Here is a 19,573-nt window from a genome sequence, read left to right on the forward strand (position 1 = left end):
TTGGCATGACATTGCTCAGTTTCAAACATTTAGTTATCCATTTTCTTACAAAATTTCAGTACAGACCCGCTGGTATATACAAGGCAGTATAATTTTACTCTTCTCTGTTAAGAGAATTTCAGTTTAGGGTTGTTATCTTCTTTCCAGCCCCCTTCCTGATCTGAAATGGGTGAGAGAATTTCCTTTTTTAGCAACTGTCTCATCCACCCATTTCATATTGTCATATAGTTTTTGTCCATCATGTTCTCATCTTTCATAATACAGTAAAGAAATTTCATCCCTTGATGCTCTGCCTTTTGAACTTACATAAATTTTTTTTAAATTTTAAAATGGAAAAGACAATTTTACAGCAAAGGACAAAGAGGAAATGCTGCCCTTTTTAAAAAAGTACACTGCAAGTCAGTTATACTGCTGCTTTGTTCAAGCAATGGAAAGGCTGCTGTTGACAGGCTGGCTGGAAAGGGTGTGGACAAAGTGAGATTCAGCCAGTAACAGATTGTTGGCTTGTTCATTGCATTGCGACTGGCTGTAGATGCTAAAGGCCATAAGGCTGACAATGACTAGCTGATTGGGTAACTGATCAGCTTGTGGATGTGAATAATTCTGGCAGGAACCAGAATATGCAAGGGCAGACAATGTCTGTTTTTGTCCAGTAAAATACCCAACACATGAAGGCCAAAAGGTACTGTGGCCTTTAACCAGTAACTAAGATTTTGCAGTTAGTGAATCAATTGCTTGTACCTCTGGTGAAGTGAAAAAGAGCCTGAAAAGAAAATCAGAAAAACAGAAAACCCTAACAAGCAAAATATTCATCTCAGTGAGACTTATGGGCTGGGGCCATTGACCTGCTTCCCTGGTTTTTACGTCTGTGTTTTTATAGAGGGGCTTGATAAGGAGGCTTGAGCTTTAAATAGTTAAGTGATATGTCAGTTTATTTTTGTTTATCTGTGTAAGGAAGTGTTCTCAAGTACAGAAACCTGCTGTGTGTCTTGTTAACCTGAGTCTACCAGACAGGTAATTTAAGCCCAAAAGCAGAAAATGCTGGAAAACGTCAGGAGGCCTACCAGCATCTTTGGGACAGAAAGCAAAGTCTTTGTTTAACAAAAACAGAAGTAGTTGGAAGAGTTCAGCAGGACTGATTTCTCTTCTCAGATGCTGCCAGAGTTTAATGTTTAACTCTTCTTCAGAATGTAATTTGGGTGCTTTACAATAACTCCAGGAATAAGTTGACTCGACTTTCAACTAACCCAGTGGGGTGTGATTAAACAAACTTGCTGTCTATGTTCAGCATATCTTTCCCAGTGATTGGGCTTTCTACAAAATCTGCAATTTGGTCTATTTGCAGGACATTTCCTTCTGTGAACTCTAGTCATTTGCAGTTCTAGAATAATGTTTCTGTTGCGATTTCACTGCCTCAACTCTGCTGCCTGTCCCTAGGTTTAACTGAAATCTAGCCATGGCGGCAGTCAGCATCATGATTGCTTCTTGCGACTTCATGTTCTCTGGCCGTAGCCACAACATGTAATATTTCAAGCCTATCATTTCCAAGTTTTTTGAACTGCAGGGCATGTAGAGCCTCCAATGAGTCAATTTTCCGTATTTCCTTGAATTCACATTTGATTAATGTAATATTGAATCACATTGAGAAATTAACAGTTTCCTTGGTTCCTCCCTCAAACTTTGAACTATATATTGTTAAGCCAACATTCCAGGTGCTTTGATATGGGTCAAAATATTTATTTCCATGACTGGTGCATAAAAAAATTAAAATCAAGTCTCAGACTCCAATCTAGCTTCATTTCTGTAAAGGTTAAAGTTCATCCTATTTTAAATTCATTACAAAGAGCAGAGAAAAAAAGTTATTCTCCTGATTTATTACATCAGACATTTTTCGCCCATAAGAAAAAAAACCTCCAGATTCTGACAAAATGGTTACACTTGATCCTCAAGTTGTTTATTTGACTAAGACCACTAAGCAGTTAAAGATTTCCTGGCAGAGGATCTACTAAAGATTTAGGACAGGTCAAATCCTCTAAATCTTGCAAGAGGAGTTTTGTCTTTACACGATAGAATTGTGCACTCGACTTCTGCAAAACAATGACAGCAAAATGCCGTTGCTATGTAGAAAGGAACTTGTATTTTGCTGACGTCCTCAAGATATTCCAAAATACACACCATGAATTACTGTTATAGAAATGGTTCTACAAGCGAAAGTGGCAACTAGCCTGCACAGAGTGGTGCTACACAAATAATAATAACAAAGATAATTTGCTTTAGGCAGTGCTGGTTGGAGGAAGTTGGGTAGGATTGGTCCTCCCCATCTGTAGTAGGATTACAGGATGCATGGCATCTACTTAAACAAGTAAACAGGTCTTCAATTTTACATTTCACATTTGAGAAATTCACCACTCTATACTGCATTGAAAGATCAATGCAGTACAGCCTTCTGACCAAGAGGCCACTAATACTTCAAGCCAAAGTTGCAACATTTATAGTAAAAATGAAATTGAACAGAGCTTTGCCTGAATGAACTACAGTAAACTTTTTATTAACCAGCATCTATGGGACCAGGAGTGAGCCGGTTAATCAAAAAGTCCAGATAATCGAGGAGGTACACAAACAGTTAACCCTGATCAAGCAAAGCTCCAAACAGCCAATTCATTTATTACTCAGGTTCTTGATTGATTGTGTTCATATTTATCAAAATAAGACACAGAAACTATAGGGAAAAAGAGACCCGTCAGTGCCTACCCACTCAGCCAGGCAAATATCAAGCTGGTGTGAGATACAGTTCATTTGACTGACACACCCTTCCCACTCCATCGGACAGACACGTGAACTGAGTGCAGAACTAAAAGGAGATTGTGGGTGACACACTCACTATGAGCAGTGCACTCTGCATTGTGACTTTCCCCTCCATCTCTCCCCACATAGAACAACCCAAACCACATCCCAACCCCGCTCTCACATTCCAGTGGCATGGCCATCACACCTCCACAATGGAGAACACCCTGATGTACCGTTGGTGTGGTTTCTTTAACCTCAGACAGCAATCCACAAAATCCACTAACAGTCACTTTCTGGTTTCCTGGCTTTCGTTTTCTCAGTCAGTACCTCCTCATGCTGCTGCTGCTGCTGCTCAGTTGAGGGTTTCTTCTCAACAGACTCAGCAGTGTTGGTGATGTTGGCTATGCTTACCTCTCAGCTTTCTCCTACAGGTTTGGTATTCTGATTTACAGCATAAATAACTGAACATCAAACTAGCTCACAGTATTTGAGATGTATAATTTTTGACAGTTTATCATCAAGTGTGCTGGCTGAGAAGGGGCCAATTAAAGTTTTCTGCAGTTTAATGCTACTCAGTCAGTAATGGATTTAAGGGTAGATCTTGACATTCTCAGCAGTTCTGAAAATATTTTCATGAAATCAATTTATAAAGCTGTAACGTTGAAATACTGCTCTACATTGTTACATGTAAAAGTATTTAACTACAACCAATTTCACCAAACATTTCACTAAAATACTACCACACGAAGCACCATACTAAGAACTAGAGTTGTACCACTGGTCGAAGATCTTAAAATACAGCACAAAGCTATTCTTGTTTTGCTGCTTTGATGTCTAGGGTTGGGGTTTTGGAAATAGAGAAAGAGAGCAATTACAATAAGGGTCTAGGCCCAAAACGTCAGCTTTCCTTCTCCCAAGATGCTGCTTGGCCTGCTGTGTTCATCCAGCCCCACACTTTGTTATCTTGGATTCTCCAGCATCTGCAGTTCCCATTATCTCTGATCACAACACTAAAGTAATGGCCTGCACACTTCATTGTGCAATGCCTTGTGTGCATGGCCTGCAGGACATAGTTTGTAAGTGCCTAATGTGCTGTGTGGTGCAGTTTAGGAAAAGAAAATCTGGAAAAAGGACAGATACATGGCAGGGTCTGTCCATGATACCTTAGGTAATGATACAGTACACACTTCTATTGCTATTAAACTGCAGTGCTGAACTCTAAACAACATTCACACTGGTATTAAACACAAACAGAAAAGAGCAGTAGGCTGTTCAGCGCTTCAAGCCTGTTATGCCATTCAATATGATCATGGCTGATCATCCAAATCAGTACCCTGTCCCCACATTTTCCTACATCTTACACCTTCTTCAAAACATTCAATGTTTTGACTTTAAGTACTGTTTGTTCGTCACTCTCTGGTTGAAGAAATTTCTCCTCATCTGTCTTAAAGGGACTGATATTCTTAATCTGTGACCCCTCTCTCTGGGCTCTTTGGTCATTGGAAACATCTTTCCCGTGCCTATTTGGTCCTGGCTTGATAAAATTTCAAGTTTCTACGAGATCCCTGCTCCCTGCCCCCAACCTCCACCTCATTCTTCTAATTAGCCCTAATGTATCCCAGCTTCTTTTCATAGATCAGTCTTGGCATCCCAAGCAGTCAGGTAAACATTTTTCGCACTCCTCCACAGCCGGAACATTCTTCCTCTGACAAGGAGGCCAAAACTGCACACAATATTCCAAGTGTGGTCCCTAGACAACTGCAGCAAGACAGGCCTGCTCTTGTACTCAAGTGCTGTTGCTACAAAGGCCAACACACAAATTTACTTTTGCCACTGCTTGCCAGACCTGTACAGTTACTTTCAGCAACTGATGTACAAGGACACCCATGCCTCGTTGCAACTCACCCTTTTCCAATCTATCACTTTACAAATAATCTGCCGATGTTTGCTACCAGAAGTGAATAACCTCACATTTACCCACATCACACTTCATCTGCCTTCCATTTGTTTACTCACTCAACTTGTCCAAATCACAAGCATCTCTACATCCCGCACACTCAACCTTGTGTCAGTTGTAAATAAAGATATTATATTATATTAATTATTTAAATTAGGGCACTAAATATATGTCATGAATAGCAGGGATTGAAGTACTGATGCATGCAGTAACCCACTCATCACTGCCTGCCCTGGAAAAAAGATACATTTATTCTTGCTCCGTACTGAGAGCTATTGCAAGGCTGTGATAACAAACTGTGGAGCTGGATGAACACAGCAGGCCACGCAACATCTCAGGAGGACAAAAGCTGACGTTTTGGGCCTAGACCCTTCATCAGAGAGGGGGATGGGGAGAGGGAACTGGGATAAATAGGGAGGGGGGGGGGGGGCGGCGGACCAAAGATGGAGAGAAAAGAAGATAGGTAGAGAGGAGAGTATAGGTGAGGAGGTAGGGAGGGGATAGGTCAGTCCAAGGAAGACGGACAGGTCAAGGAGGTGGGATGAGGTGGTAGGTAGGAAATGGAGGTGCGGCTTGAGGTGGGAGGAAGGGATGGGTGAGAGGAAGAACAGGTTAGGGAAGCGGAAACAGGCTGGGCTGGTTTTGTGATGCAGAGGGGGGAGGGGTCGAGCTGGGCTGGTTTTGTGATGCAGTGGGGGGAGGGGAAGAACTGGCATCCTGCCTCCTTGACTTGTCCGTCTTCCCTGAACTGACCTATCCCCTCCCTACCTCCTCACCTATACTCTCCTCTCTACCTATCTTCTTTCCTCTCCATCTTTGGTCCGCCGCCCCCCTCTCCCTATTTATTTCAGTTCCCTCTCCCTATCCCCCTCTCTGATGAAGGGTATAGGCGCGAAACGTCAGGTTTTGTGCTCCTGAGATGCTGCTTGGCCTGCTGTGTTCATCCAGCTCCACACTTTGTTATCTTGGATTCTCCAGCATTTGCAGTTCCCATTATCACTAATGCAAGGCTGTGGTGTATTTATTAAGTGAGAGTGGATCCAAGAAAATAAGGTGGAAACTCTGTCTGTTGACGTGCGTCACAGATCAGTCTGATGAAGGGACAATAAAACTTAAACATTAATATGTAATGTGCCACTCCTGACCTGCTAGTTTTTTTTTGGCATTTTCTGCCATGATTTCAGACTTCTACCACCTGAATTAATTGCATCTACATTTGACTATCAAGTTGGCATTTAACCAAGATTTTGACAGCAAACTTCTAGTGTTCTGTGTTATGACGGTTCCAAATCAATGCAGACTTTCAGGATTCAGCACAAGAGTGAATAAAGTTTGTGATTTGTAATTTATTGTTTCAGCACTGAATATGCAGAGGATTCTGCCACCAATCCTCCACCCAAACCTGACAAAAGGCAGTGAAATCAAACTTTTTACACTCTTACTGTTGGAAATACCATAAAACGTTAAGCCTTGATCAACGGGGCATAGCTGGGCTTTAAATGACAATAAGTAGAACCTGCTGCTGAAGAACTGATCTGGCCATGAAAATGTAGAATGTTGTTAAATGTTCATATTATGACTGTTGCTACATCTTTTACAGAATATTTAATATTGTACTTTCACCTTGCATGCAATGCAATATTCATTTTACACCGTGTAAAACTTCAGTGAAGTGGTTTGATTAATTTTTTTTGGCTAACTGAAAATTCTTCATCCAAAGTATCTGGTTGACAGCTTAATGCCTTCAATGAAGCTTCATATGGGAATCCCAAATGACCTGTGTTACTAACAACCATCATATAGAGAAAGGAAAGATTCTTACCACCAAGGGCACTATACCTAGAAGCAAGACTCCTTGTAGTCAGTGGTAAGTATCCTTGCAAAATCCAGACTAAATTTTTTATTAAGAATGTGCACTGCAGAAGAGAGGGAGGGATCAAAATTGTTCCCACATTGCTCTTCAGCTGAGAACGTTTCCAGTAACAGATTAGAGTGAGGCAATTATTTCACGTTTGCGGCAAGCAAGAAAAGAAAGGACTGTGGATGATTATTGTGATGCATTGGGGCTAGACAGTGATTTTACAGACAAGGATTTTGTGCCCATGTCAAGAACTGTATAACTATTAGTATAAGTGCTTAAAAACACAGCCACTAGTGCAACTATTTTTCTCATTTAAAAGAACCACCTACATGTTATGACGAATCAGTGTAACTGGCTATTAATTTCACAAGATATTAAAAATGGTCTTTTCCTTAGTCGTATGAAATGTGACATCCTATCACAGCAGTAGCTACAAAAAAAAGGTTCTAACTGACTGCTATGAATTTATTTTGTTTTAAAATCCAAGAAATGGGCAAATAAAATAGAAGTCTACGGGGTCAACGATGCCTATGTTAGTTTTCAGGCTTAGGGAGAGACGTTTTGGTTCAGCATCACTCGTCAATCACAAAAGTGGATGTTGTATCGAAGACAATGTAGAAAACCCTTGCACAATAAAGAGGTAGCCAGAATATCAAGTATCAGAGGCATTTTCTTTACAAAAAAGGTAATCAGAAAAAGCTTTAAGCCAATAACTAAACTACTTAACACAAAAATATTGAATTTAACACAGCAAGATTAATTTCTAAAGAATCAATAAACTTTAAATGATTACTCTATTTTTCTCTGCACAGATTCTGTCAGACCTGAGTGTTTACATCAATTTCCGTCCTTTTTCAGATATTCAACATCTGCAGTTGCAAGATTAATTTCTCTGCTACTTGGTAATAGAAGCATCTTATGACATCTGAACATAGGGTTAACCCTGATAACAATATTTACACATTTTAAACTTCCTCTCAGTGCTTTATAAAAAGTCCTTACATAGGTACGACACATTCCAAAGCATTTTATTTTTAAAAGCACTTCACAGGCTGTACAGCCACTAGTGAATTCAAAGAAATGAGGCAGCAATCTATACACAGACATCATTACAAACATGGTCAGATACCATTATCATGTTTACTGCAGGATAAACATTGATCAGAACGGAGGAAGAACCCACTTGTGCAATAAGGTGCATCAAGATCATTTTTCAAAACTTTGAAAGATTGGAAGCATGGAGGGGGTGGGGGCAGGAGAGAGATTCTGGAATTTTCAATGGCAACAAACTTAATCTCTTCTAAAGATGTACGCCCTAACAAAGTAAGAAAAAGCTTCAGAACTCAAAATCCATAAAATTGGTAAACCCGAGATATTCAACAAAATTATAATGCAATTTCTCAAACACTTGTTTCAATAATGCCAGGTGATCAGGCCATACATTTCAAACTGCTGCTTTTGCTCTGTTATTGACTGATAAATTTTTAAAAAGGCACTGCTCATTATAGTGGATGGTGACTGGAAACAATGTGAAATCTGCCAAATGTTGTTTCTCTTTTAAAAAAAAGTGGAAGGAATCAAATAACTCAATCATTGGTTATTAAGGAGGAAGGGAGGTTTAATGAAAGAAAATCCCTGATGTATACTTTATAAATAACAATTTATTTAACCCTAACAGTGAACAAATTAACAGAATTACTAACAAACCAAACAATTTGCACTTATCTATTATAGGAAAGATGTGGATGCTTTGGAGAGGGTTCAGAGGAGGTTTACCAGGATGCTGCCTGGACTGGAGGGCTTATCTTATGAAGAGAGGTTGACTGAGCTCGGTCTCTTTTCATTGGAGAAAAGGAGGAGGAGAGGGGACCTAATTGAGGTATACAAGATAATGAGAGGCATAGATAGAGTTGATAGCCAGAGACTATTTCCCAGGGCAGAAATGGCTAGCACGAGGGGTCATAGTTTTAAGCTGGTTGGTGGAAAGTATAGAGGGGATGTCAGAGGCAGGTTCTTTACGCAGAGAGTTGTGAGAGCATGGAATGCGTTGCCAGCAGCAGTTGTGGAAGCAAGGTCATTGGGGTCATTTAAGAGACTGCTGGACATGTATATGGTCACAGAAATTTGAGGGTGCATACATGAGGATCAATGGTCGGCACAACATTGTGGGCTGAAGGGCCTGTTCTGTGCTGTACTGTTCTATGTTCTATGTTCTAACTATTCCCTAACTGATAGTAAAATGAAGAGATTGCAGGTTAGTTTGATCTTAGAGTAAGATAATAGGTTGGCACAATATCATGGCCTGAAGGGCCCGTACTGTGCTGTACTGTACCGTTCTGTGTTCTATGAACTAAATTCTAATGGTACGCTGTTCCCCAGTAAACACAGGTTCCACTCATTGAAAGCCAAGTAATAAGAAAATAAATTAAAACTTTGAGATACTCTTTCTTCCACTGATTTGGCTGTCAGAGAGGCTTTCTTTGCCAAGTCTTCTCTGAGGACTCTTAGCTAGAAGTGCCATGGTACCTTTTATGGATAGATGGTGCTTTCTTAGGAAGCTAGCAATTTCTTGTGAAAGCTAAATGCTTACTTCTCAGATGGCAGTTTGCTCTCACACCATTCTCCAGAAACACTCTACTTATACCTTAGCTGACATATCAATTTTCTTACAATAGCAATGGTCCGAAGTTGTCAAACCATCAGATTTAAACTAAATTAGCTTTCAATCGCTAAGCACTTGGTTTAAAATTACTTGGCTGATTCCAGCTAGTTGCCAAAACATCAAAACAAGCCTAAGGTTTCCAATCACATAGCCAATTGATACATGTTTCAATTTTAGAACTGGCTGTTCCTATTCGGCTGCTTACAAACATTTTCTGCGTAAAATCTCCAAGCTTAGAAAAGCACAATTCCTCTTAAAAAAAGGACTTCACACTCTTCCCCAACCTTTTTTGTGCCAACAAATTCTAGTTTCCTGCCTTCCAACTCATGATTACTCCACTCAATTTCATAACATTAATGAATTTGAAATTTCAACACAATGCAAAAAGTGCATGTAGGAAATAAATAACATGGTATATCAGTAAGTATTGGCTATCATATCATACTACATTAGTTCACTTTGTTCCATTCAGGTGAAGCCAAAATACTTTCAAAACAAAACTAAACCAAAGTGAGTTAAAACAAAGTTTTAAGCTAATTTAAATGGATTCAAAGTAATCAGAAATTTAACACGTTGGCAGAGTATTTTCAGAGACAACAACAGCTCTATTATGTATTTCAACACTTTGTATTCCTGCAAAATGTTCATTTTCCAAATAAAAAGGAAAACGACAAGTAAAGTGCATGTACACAGAAATTTAGCATTGTAGATTTTGATTTGATTGACTTGAGCTGCAGCAAAAATCTTGACACCTGCCAATCACAGGTGAAGTACAAATAAACGCCCTTTTTAAAAAAAAAATCCCGAAACTAAATTCAATCTTTACAAATGAGTTCTTCAGAAATTTTGCAAGCCAAACTTCTTGGATTTCCTCTTGAGAAAAACACAAGCAGTAGGAGGTATCATTTTAAATGGAAAAAAAGTTTCAAAAAATATTGAACAAAACATAATGCATCACTTTCAACCCTTGTATTTAAAAACCAAGTACTTGAAAATATTTGCCATATGACTGTCAAGTATACTTTACAAATGCAAATTGGTCAAAGCTTAAAAACAGATTTATCCCTTAAAACATGCATTTTTTTGTGTGGTAGATCATAGTTGAGAAACTAACTAAGCTAACTTTGTAGTGATTACAATTTCAACCAACAATAAAACCTGGTCACCAAAAATTAATTGAAAGTTGCAAAAACTGTTAGACAAAAAAAGGAAACTGAACAGCAACTTTCAAACAACTGCTGTTTGATGGCAGTCTGTACACTTTGACCCTGATCATGAGGCCCTATACTTTGAACCTATTCAGTAATCAGCAACTACGCAATTCAAAACTCAAACCTTTTGTGCACTGCTTTTCAATCTCTTGTGAACTATTTACCAATAGCCAATCTGGTCAGATGTTCAGAGCACCACAGGCCAAAAAAATAAAATCAAACAATGAAAATAAACTTCAGAATTTGAACTCCCATTACATGGGCGACCCACTTATATTCAGATGTTCGTTCTTTTGTTATCCTAGTCAATAGTTATCCTCTCACATAACAACAAACTGCTCAACTGTCCACTGGAATCATCACTCTTTGTAGGACCTTATTGCGCAAACAGACTGCTAAATTTTTCTATATTACAATAGTAACTTCACTTCAAACAAAATCAATTACAAAACATATATGAATATCTTGAAATATTAGCCCGCGATGAATCCAGACTGCTGTCAACTTTGGCACAGTTGACAGTTGGAATTCTGGCGACATATCAGGCCCATCGTTAAGAATGCCAATTTCCAGCTCTACCTAAACAAATTTTCAGAATCGTCAGAGATGGATTTACTACCTCAATACCTGTTCATTTCCACTGTCTCATCACACTTTCATCTTTGTTTAGTTAATCCAAATCTCTGCTGCCCATATCTTAAGGGTTTACAAATTACTACTTCATCTTCACCCTTCCTTTCCTCTCCAAAAGTATCATCACCTCCCAACTCCATACACACCGTTCTCAGTTTGTATTCTGCATTCAGGTTTCTGTCCCTGTCAAAACTATAACCAGTAGCCTCAAACAAACAGCATTCTGTGCAGTTGGGAACAAAATAAATTATTCCACCTCATTCTTTTCGATCCCAATGCTTCTCAAACTTTTTCCCTTATGTGACCCTATTTTGAGATTTGAAATTGTTGTGACCACTTTGTAAGAACTGGGAGAAGGAGTGGGGGTAAAGAGGAAGAGTCCTTTTAGTGCAGTAGATTATTATGTGCCTCTGACTGAGTCATAACAATGACCAATGCTGCCTTGGACCCTATGACGCTGAAGTTTCAACATACAACCCTGCTTGGAATCCTAATTACCACTTTGAGAAAATCTGCCCCAAGGCACAGTTGATCAAAACATCCTACAACTAATGACTCTATCTTCCAACAGGTCAGGACTGCTCTCTCCCAATTCCATTCTTACCTATCTAGTGGCTACTTCTCATTTTCTTGCACTAATACCTTTGTGGTCCCTCAAGCGTTCAACCCTAGTCCATTTCTTATCTATATATGCCCCTCAAGAGCATCCAAAATCTCAGCATTAGTTTCCTTAAGTATGCGTATGACATACTAACTGCCGTGTCCCTCAATTCTTCTCCTTTTGCTAAATTATCAGGCAGTTTGTCAATCTTCTAGTACTAGTTGATTATAAAATTCCCACAAAATAAATACTGGAATGGCTGAAACTATTGAGTTCCTGTCCTAGTCATTGGCAATATCCCACTTTGTTGCTGTATTTGCCTGAGTAAATGGGAGATTTTTTTTTTCTTATCCACATTCTAAAGGAATTTAACCAATAGCTGTAACTTCTTAAAAATATATGCAATTCATTACACAAATCCAAGTAATTTATTTCTATCACACTTGCTCATAATACCTTGTCAGATTAAAGCTCACCTGCGTTTATACTAAGCTGCCAACTCAATCCTCAAGCAAAATGATGCTTGTCTGCTTAATGCTACTCATTTCAGGTGGTGTAAACATTTTCTGTATCATTATAGCACTTAAAGCCTTAAGCATAAAGGCAGTTCTTAGAAAAAGGTTTGAAACATGGAATTTTTAATTTCTTAATGGAATTCCTCAAAATGGAGCCTCTTAAAAAGGTAAACAACATTCACACTGATTTATAATCTAAACTAAAATAACGCAACTTTTTAGGTGAAATAATTTCCTTTTAAAAACCCTGAGAAAAGAAGAAGGAAAAAGGTGTACAAATCACTCATACCTCATCCACGCACTGCATTTCTCTGATCATTCCTCATTTGCTTTCACAACTTCCACCTGTGCTTTCTCCAATGGGCATACAAACTTTTATTCGTATTAAAAAGAATCATTTTAAGAATAGCAATGTAACATTACAGTGTCAACTACAGCATCCAGCAATACTCTAATTGACCAAATCCTCAAACTCCCATCCTAGTCAAATTCTAAAACACCGATGCCACACACACCTCACTGATAATCCATATATTGTCACAGCTCAGATGCCCCGATATTCTTATCCCACAAGACTGCCTTCATAACAGAACACTGGACATTCAAAACCTGAATCCTTTATACTAGTGATCCAGCTGTAAGCTGTAAGTCTTGTCTGATGTTGTATCTTAAGACTTACCATAAGCAAAACACTCCCTATTTTATATTCACAAGACGTGCAGGTGAACCTTCCTGTCACTTTAAAATGCAGTTAGCTAAAGTCACTTTTCTATTTTCTACTACCTTACATTGACTCTTGTTTGAGTACCTCTCTTGCATTTATGGACTTCATATAAATATCTATTCAGAATTATCTTCTCAAGCATAATTAGTGTTAACGAAAATATATAATTAGGCATTACATGCATACTTTCAGATCTTGAATTAAAGAGTTTGCCTGCACAAACAAGTGTTTGCTTGCCTGCAGAAGTGGTCCTTTGCATTTGGTAAAAGAAACATGTACTTCGAAAATAGAGAAAATGTAACAGATCTCTAACATTAGAGAATGGCAAGACACACAATATAAATTTAATATTTTAGTTTAAAAATGTAAATTTATTATTGAAGAGTTCAAATTATTTTCTGATATGCATAAAACTATACTGTATGCAAAGTAATAATTAAATGCTGTACCTGTAGAGCAACAATTTCAGTTGGCTTAACTGAGAGATAATGGGAACTGCAGATGCTGGAGAATCCAAGATAATAAAGCGTGAAGCTGGATGAACACAGCAGGCCAAGCAGCATCTCAGGAGCACAAAAGCTGATGTTTCGGGCCTAGACCCTTCATCAGCTGGCTTAACTATCAGTTTTGAGCAAGATAATCCATTCCTTTTTCTCCATCCTCTAGCTATACGTAACATTACAACTCAAAACACAGTTCTCAAAGTGAGCACTGCACTTTCAAAATTTTTGCGTATCTAAAAAAATGCACTAAGTTGTAAAATAAGCATTCCAGATCTTACTATTTTAAAATAAAAGTTCTGCTCCCTTTAATCATGTTCAAAATAGCTAAATTTTTATATCAGTGTTTAGTTGTACTAAAATTAAAACTGAGAATTTAACAGCTGGAATCACCATTGCTTACTTCTACACAAAATCACGTCAGAATAGGAACAGCAGTCATTTCAAGTTCAAGCTCATTCTTAAATAACCAGGTGTAATATTAGGATATCCTTGAAAACAATGTTTCATCAAGATAAGCAAACTTGAATTAATAGTGTGAACTACAAAGGCATTGACAATCTGATGCAATGACCTTCCCATTGCTATATTCTCCAATTTTCACATTTTTCATTCTCATTCTGTTGCTCTCACTCTCAGTAATAATCTATACCCACAAGTAATTCCAAAACTGTACTTTCACCTGAGTCAAAATAATGGAGATTTTAAGTCTAATTCAGGAATTGACACCAAAAAAAAACAAGGCTGACACCCCAGTGCAGTGCTGAAAAAGCAGTGACTGTAAAATGTTTTGATGCATTTCTGGTTGATAAAAGTGCTAGATAAGTACAAGCCTCTTTTTACAATGATCAAATTAAAACAAAAGGATAGCCCTTACAAAGAGTTCCCATCATTCATGAAAATACTGAAGCTCTTATGGGTTAACTGGAGAAGAGTCGTGTAATGTGTCGTACTAACATCAGGATAGATTGTGTGTCATGGGATGTCATGTAAATGTTTCACGTAGACACTGCAGATCTTTAGAAACAAAAAATATATTGCCTGAGAAAAAAATCTGAATAAAATCAAAAGTACTGGCTAATCTGAGGTTTCTTTTATTACACAAGTTTCCACCTACAACATAGTTATCATTAGTCTCTAATGATATTGGTTTGCCAACTTGCAACAAGAAACACAACCTAACACTAAAAACAGTGCTGCGGCTTCAGAACTAATATGTCGTAAGAAAGTCAGTTGTTCTTCCAGTTATAATACAGCACTCACAAGTAAGGGCTGAGAATAACACAAGAGGCCCCATGGTAAATCTATCAAATATATTTTACAGCCACACCCAGAGGTTCAAACCTCAGCACCAAGTAAAACAAGGAACAGGAATTTACTGAGTAGTTAAAAAGGGGAGGAGCATTTCATCTAGACTCTGCAAAATAGCAGAACATGTGGAGAATCAAGCAATTCCAGGCTTTATGCGCACAACTTGAACTATACACAGACTAGCTAAATGTTAACCTATCAAGCAAACAAAAAAATCAACTGTCCACTTTGGGTGGCACAGTGGTTAGCATTGCTGCTTCAGTGCCAAGGAGCCGGGTAGGACTCCACCTTTAGACTGTCAGTGTACTGTTTGCACATTCTCCCCCTATCTACGTGGGTTTCCTGCCACATTTCAAAACTGAGCAGTTTAGGTGGACTGGCTATGCTAAAGTAGTATCAGAGATAATGGGAACTGCAGATGCTGGAGAATTCCAAGATAATAAAATGTGAGGCTGGATGAACACAGCAGGCCAAGCAGCATCTCAGGAGCACAAAAGCTGATGTTTCGGGCCTAGACCCTTCATCAGACAGGGGGATAGGGAGGGGGAACTGGAATAAATAGGGAGAGGGGGGAGGCGGACCGAAGATGGAGAGTAAAGAAGATAGGTGGAGAGAGTATAGGTGGGGAGGTAGGGAGGGGATAGGTCAATCCAGGGAAGATGGACAGGTCAAGGAGGTGGGATGAGGTTAGTAGGTAGATGGGGGTGTGGCTTGGGGTGGGAGGAAGGGATGGGTGAGAGGAAGAACCGGTTACGGAGGCAGAGACAGGTTGGACTGGTTTTGGGATGCAGTGGGGGGGGGGGGGGGGGAAGAGCTGGGCTGGTTGTGTGGTGCAGTGGGGGGAGGGGGTGCAGTGGGGGGAGGGGATGAACTGGGCTGGTTTAGGGATGCAGTAGGGGAAGGGGAGATTTTGAAACTGGTGAAGTCCACATTGATACCATTAGGCTGCAGGGTTCCCAGGCAGAATATGAGTTGCTGTTCCTGCAACCTTCGGGTGGCATCATTGTGGCAGTGCAGGAGGCCCATGATGGACATGTCATCTAGAGAATGGGAGGGGGGAGTGGAAATGGTTTGCGACTGGGAGGTGCAATTGTTTGTTGCGAACTGAGCGGAGGTGTTCTGCAAAGCGGTCTCCAAGCCTCCGCTTGGTTTCCCCAATGTAGAGGAAGCCGCACTGGGTACAATGGATGCAGTATACCACATTGGCAGATGTGCAGGTGAACCTCTGCTTAATGTGGAATGTCATCTTGGGGCCTGGGATAGGGGTGAGGGAGGAGGTGTGGGGGCAAGTGTAGCATTTCCTGCGGTTGCAGGGGAAGGTGCCGGGTGTGGTGGGGTTGGAGGGCAGTGTGGAGCGAACAAGGGAGTCACGGAGAAAGTGGACAGGGGTGGGGATGGCAAAGTGTCTTGGGTGGTGGGGTCGGATTGTAAATGGCGAAAGTGTCGGAGGATGATGCGTTGTATCCTGAGGTTGGTAGGGTGGTGTGTGAGAACGAGGGGGATCCTCTTAGGGCGGTTGTGGCGGGGGCGGGGTGTGAGGGATGTGTTGCGGGAAATACGGGAGACGCGGTCAAGGGCGTGCTCCATCACTGTGGGGGGGAAAGTTGCGGTCCTTAAAGAACTTGGCCATCTGGGATGTGCGGGAGTGGAATGTCTTATCGTGGGAGCAGATGCGGCGGAGGCGGAGGAATTGGGAATAGGGGATGGAATTTTGGCGGAGGAATTGGGCATGCCCTTGACCGCGTCTCCTGTATTTCCCGCAACACATCCCTCACACCCCGCCCCCGCCACAACCGCCCTAAGAGGATCCCCCTCGTTCTCACACACCACCCTACCAACCTCAGGATACAACGCATCATCCTCCGACACTTTCGCCATTTACAATCCGACCCCACCACCCAAGACACTTTGCCATCCCCACCCCTGTCTGCTTTCCGGAGAGACCACTTTCTCCGTGACTCCCTTGTTCGCTCCCATTCTCTAGATGACATGTCCATCATGGGCTTCCTGCACTGCCACAATGATGCCACCCGAAGGTTGCAGGAACAGCAACTCATATTCTGCCTGGGAACCCTGCAGCCTAATGGTATCAATGTGGACTTCACCAGTTTCAAAATCTCCCCTTCCCCTACTGCATCCCTAAACCAGCCCAGTTCATCCCCTCCCCCCACTGCACCACACAACCAGCCCAGCTCTTCCCCTCCACCCACTGCATCCCAAAACCAGTCCAACCTGTCTCTGCCTCCGTAACCGGTTCTTCCTCTCACCCATCCCTTCCTCCCACCCCAAGCCGCACCCCCATCTACCTACTAACCTCATCCCACCTCCTTGACCTGTCCATCTTCCCTGGACTGACCTATCCCCTCCCTACCTCCCCACCTATACTCTCTCCACCTATCTTCTTTACTCTCCATCTTCAGTCCGCCTCCCCCCTCTCCGTATTTATTCCAGTTCCCTCTCCCCATCCCCCTGTCTGATGAAGGGTCTAGGCCCGAAACATCAGCTTTTGTGCTCCTGAGATGCTGCTTGGCCTGCTGTGTTCATCCAGCCTCACATTTTATTATCTTGGCTATGCTAAAGTGTCCAGGGATGGGCAGACTGGGTGGATTAGGCATGGGAAATGCAGGGTTTCAGGGACTGGGTAGAGATACTCCTCGGCGGGTCGGTATGGACTCGGTGGGCCGCATGACCTGCTTCCACACTGATGGGATTCTGTGATTCTAACTTCGCCCTGAACCCACATAGCTTTTGAATGCGTTCCCAAAGATTCCTTGCTCTCTTGCGATGCTTGCAGGGAGGCTAAGAGTGTACGATTTTTTTTCAAAAAAATCGGTTCCTTTAATAGCCAGCATCTATCGAAGATACGAATTTTGTGTCCTTTCCAAAGAGAAAGGCAACGCGTCAACTAAACACATGAAGCGAAAAAAAAACACAGAAGCGTTTTTTTTCTTTCACCTGTTTATCTACGCCGATAGTTAGTATTTAGCGGGAGCTTCGCCCTGACCTGTTGCTCGGCGATGGAACGAGGGATATGTGTGCGCAGCCGAGACAAGACAATGTCCGTCTGCCGTGGGGGTATAAACGAACTACTGCATCCTAACACCCACGACACCCCCCCCCGGAGGACTCAGTAGCGCTGACGCGTTCTCTCCTGGTACCAGCCCCTGTGACGTGGGCAACAGGCCGCTCGCGACCAACGGCCCCCGCTACGTCGCCGGCCGCGGCCCCAGCCACAGGTGCGTCCCCAGCACATAAACAACACCCTCCCTCCTCCGCTCCACATACCCCTACCTCCTGACAAAACAAAGCACCTCACCCCTCCGACCAAACTCCCCTTCACAACATCCATTCTTTAAACAACTTACCACCGATACCATCGCCACCATCCACTCGGGATGCAACTCCCTCCGCCTCCGCCATTGCTCCTGACGTCAGCAGCAGGCGAACCCACCTTGGGGCGGCGGGAAGTTCAATCGGCGGGAAGTCAGGCCCCGCCCTCCTCTGAGCCAGGTAACAGAGCCACAGGTTGGTGCATCGAGGCCAGCAGCAGGTAACCCAGCCGAGGTGCACGTACTGTACAAAACACATCAGCGGCAGGTCACAGCTATAGGTAACAGCTGCTGTTGCACAAATACATCATAAAGAAGTGTCACAGTTGTGGATAACCACGATCATTGCCCAAAATAATTATCCCAGATAAAGATCACACGGCTGTAGATAGATGTTGAAAAAAAATGCCTCATTAACGTAACAACGGGTGTTAGTTATTCATACATGACAAGTGAGTCATCGAGCTGCCGTTAGGATATAAAGCGTGAAAGGAAAGAAACGGTAACTCGAATACAGAATAAATTACACAGGAGCTACAAATCATTATCAAAGTATTTTGTTGCATTCCCATCATTGGTCCGCAGTTTCACTGTTAAATTCTCTTTAATATTCGTAACTGTGATGGAATTGCCCTAATGGGATCTCTGTGCCAGAGATGTCCGATACCGCACTTACTCCCAAAACAAAACCAGCGATCAGATGTTCTGATAAATATCGTCGATCTGAAGCGTTAACTCAATGTCTCTCAGCAGATTTTACCTGACGTGGAGAATGTGAGATTTGTTACGGGACAGGCCCATCGTTTCCAACTTTTTCTGTTACTTTTCCAGGATTATTTACAGACACCAAATCGACCTCTGAATCAGTTTTGAGCTATTATTTCGGATTGGTTCGATGACAAAAATGGTCGTAAAACATTCTACTGAAAGTGCTTGACTCATATTTAGAGTTTCTTACGCTTTTCCTATTAAACATTCGAAACTAAACTTGATGTAATTTACACGTAAAAACCTAATACTTTATTTTGGACAATTTAGTCGTTTAGATAGAGATGGTATCTCTGGACCAAAGGAGTAATACAAATCAAAACTTCATCTTGAACTTATTACCATGCGGCATAGATCAGAAGTAAGATGTATAACTTCGCAAGAGAATAAAGAATTGCATTTTTATCCTCGATATTCACCATCTCAGGACAGCCTAAAATATTTTGCAGTCAATAAAGGATCTTTGAACTTCATCATGATCACTGTTTTAGTGAGGGGAAACAAGGAGACAAATTCTAACCTAGAGCAGTTCAGAATGAAGTAAGGAAGCACTTCTCCACAAAACAGATAGTGAAAGTCTGAAGATTATCTCGCTCTCAGAATGTTGTTAAAGCTGGGCTAATTGAAAACGTTCAGACTGAAATCGATACTTTTTTTGTTGAAGGAATCAAGGGTTACAAAACCAAGAGGGTATAGAACATAGAACATTACAGC

At 41.2% G+C, this 19,573-nt stretch overlaps 1 protein-coding gene across 1 annotated transcript in view; it reads right to left on the reverse strand.

Annotated features, from left to right (window-relative positions):
* Positions 1–18,247, reverse strand: part of LOC125452505 (ensconsin-like) — a 130,941-nt gene extending 112,694 nt beyond the window's left edge. The window contains exon 1 of the mRNA XM_048531026.1: positions 18,128–18,247. Within this exon, the coding sequence (XP_048386983.1) occupies positions 18,128–18,182 (55 nt within the window). The 5' untranslated portion in view covers positions 18,183–18,247. The remainder of the gene's footprint in view (positions 1–18,127) is intronic.
* Positions 18,248–19,573: the final 1,326 nt, after the last annotated feature.

The sequence above is a fragment of the Stegostoma tigrinum genome, chromosome 4 (genome assembly GCF_030684315.1).
Source record: "Stegostoma tigrinum isolate sSteTig4 chromosome 4, sSteTig4.hap1, whole genome shotgun sequence".
Lineage (NCBI taxonomy): Eukaryota > Metazoa > Chordata > Chondrichthyes > Orectolobiformes > Stegostomatidae > Stegostoma > Stegostoma tigrinum.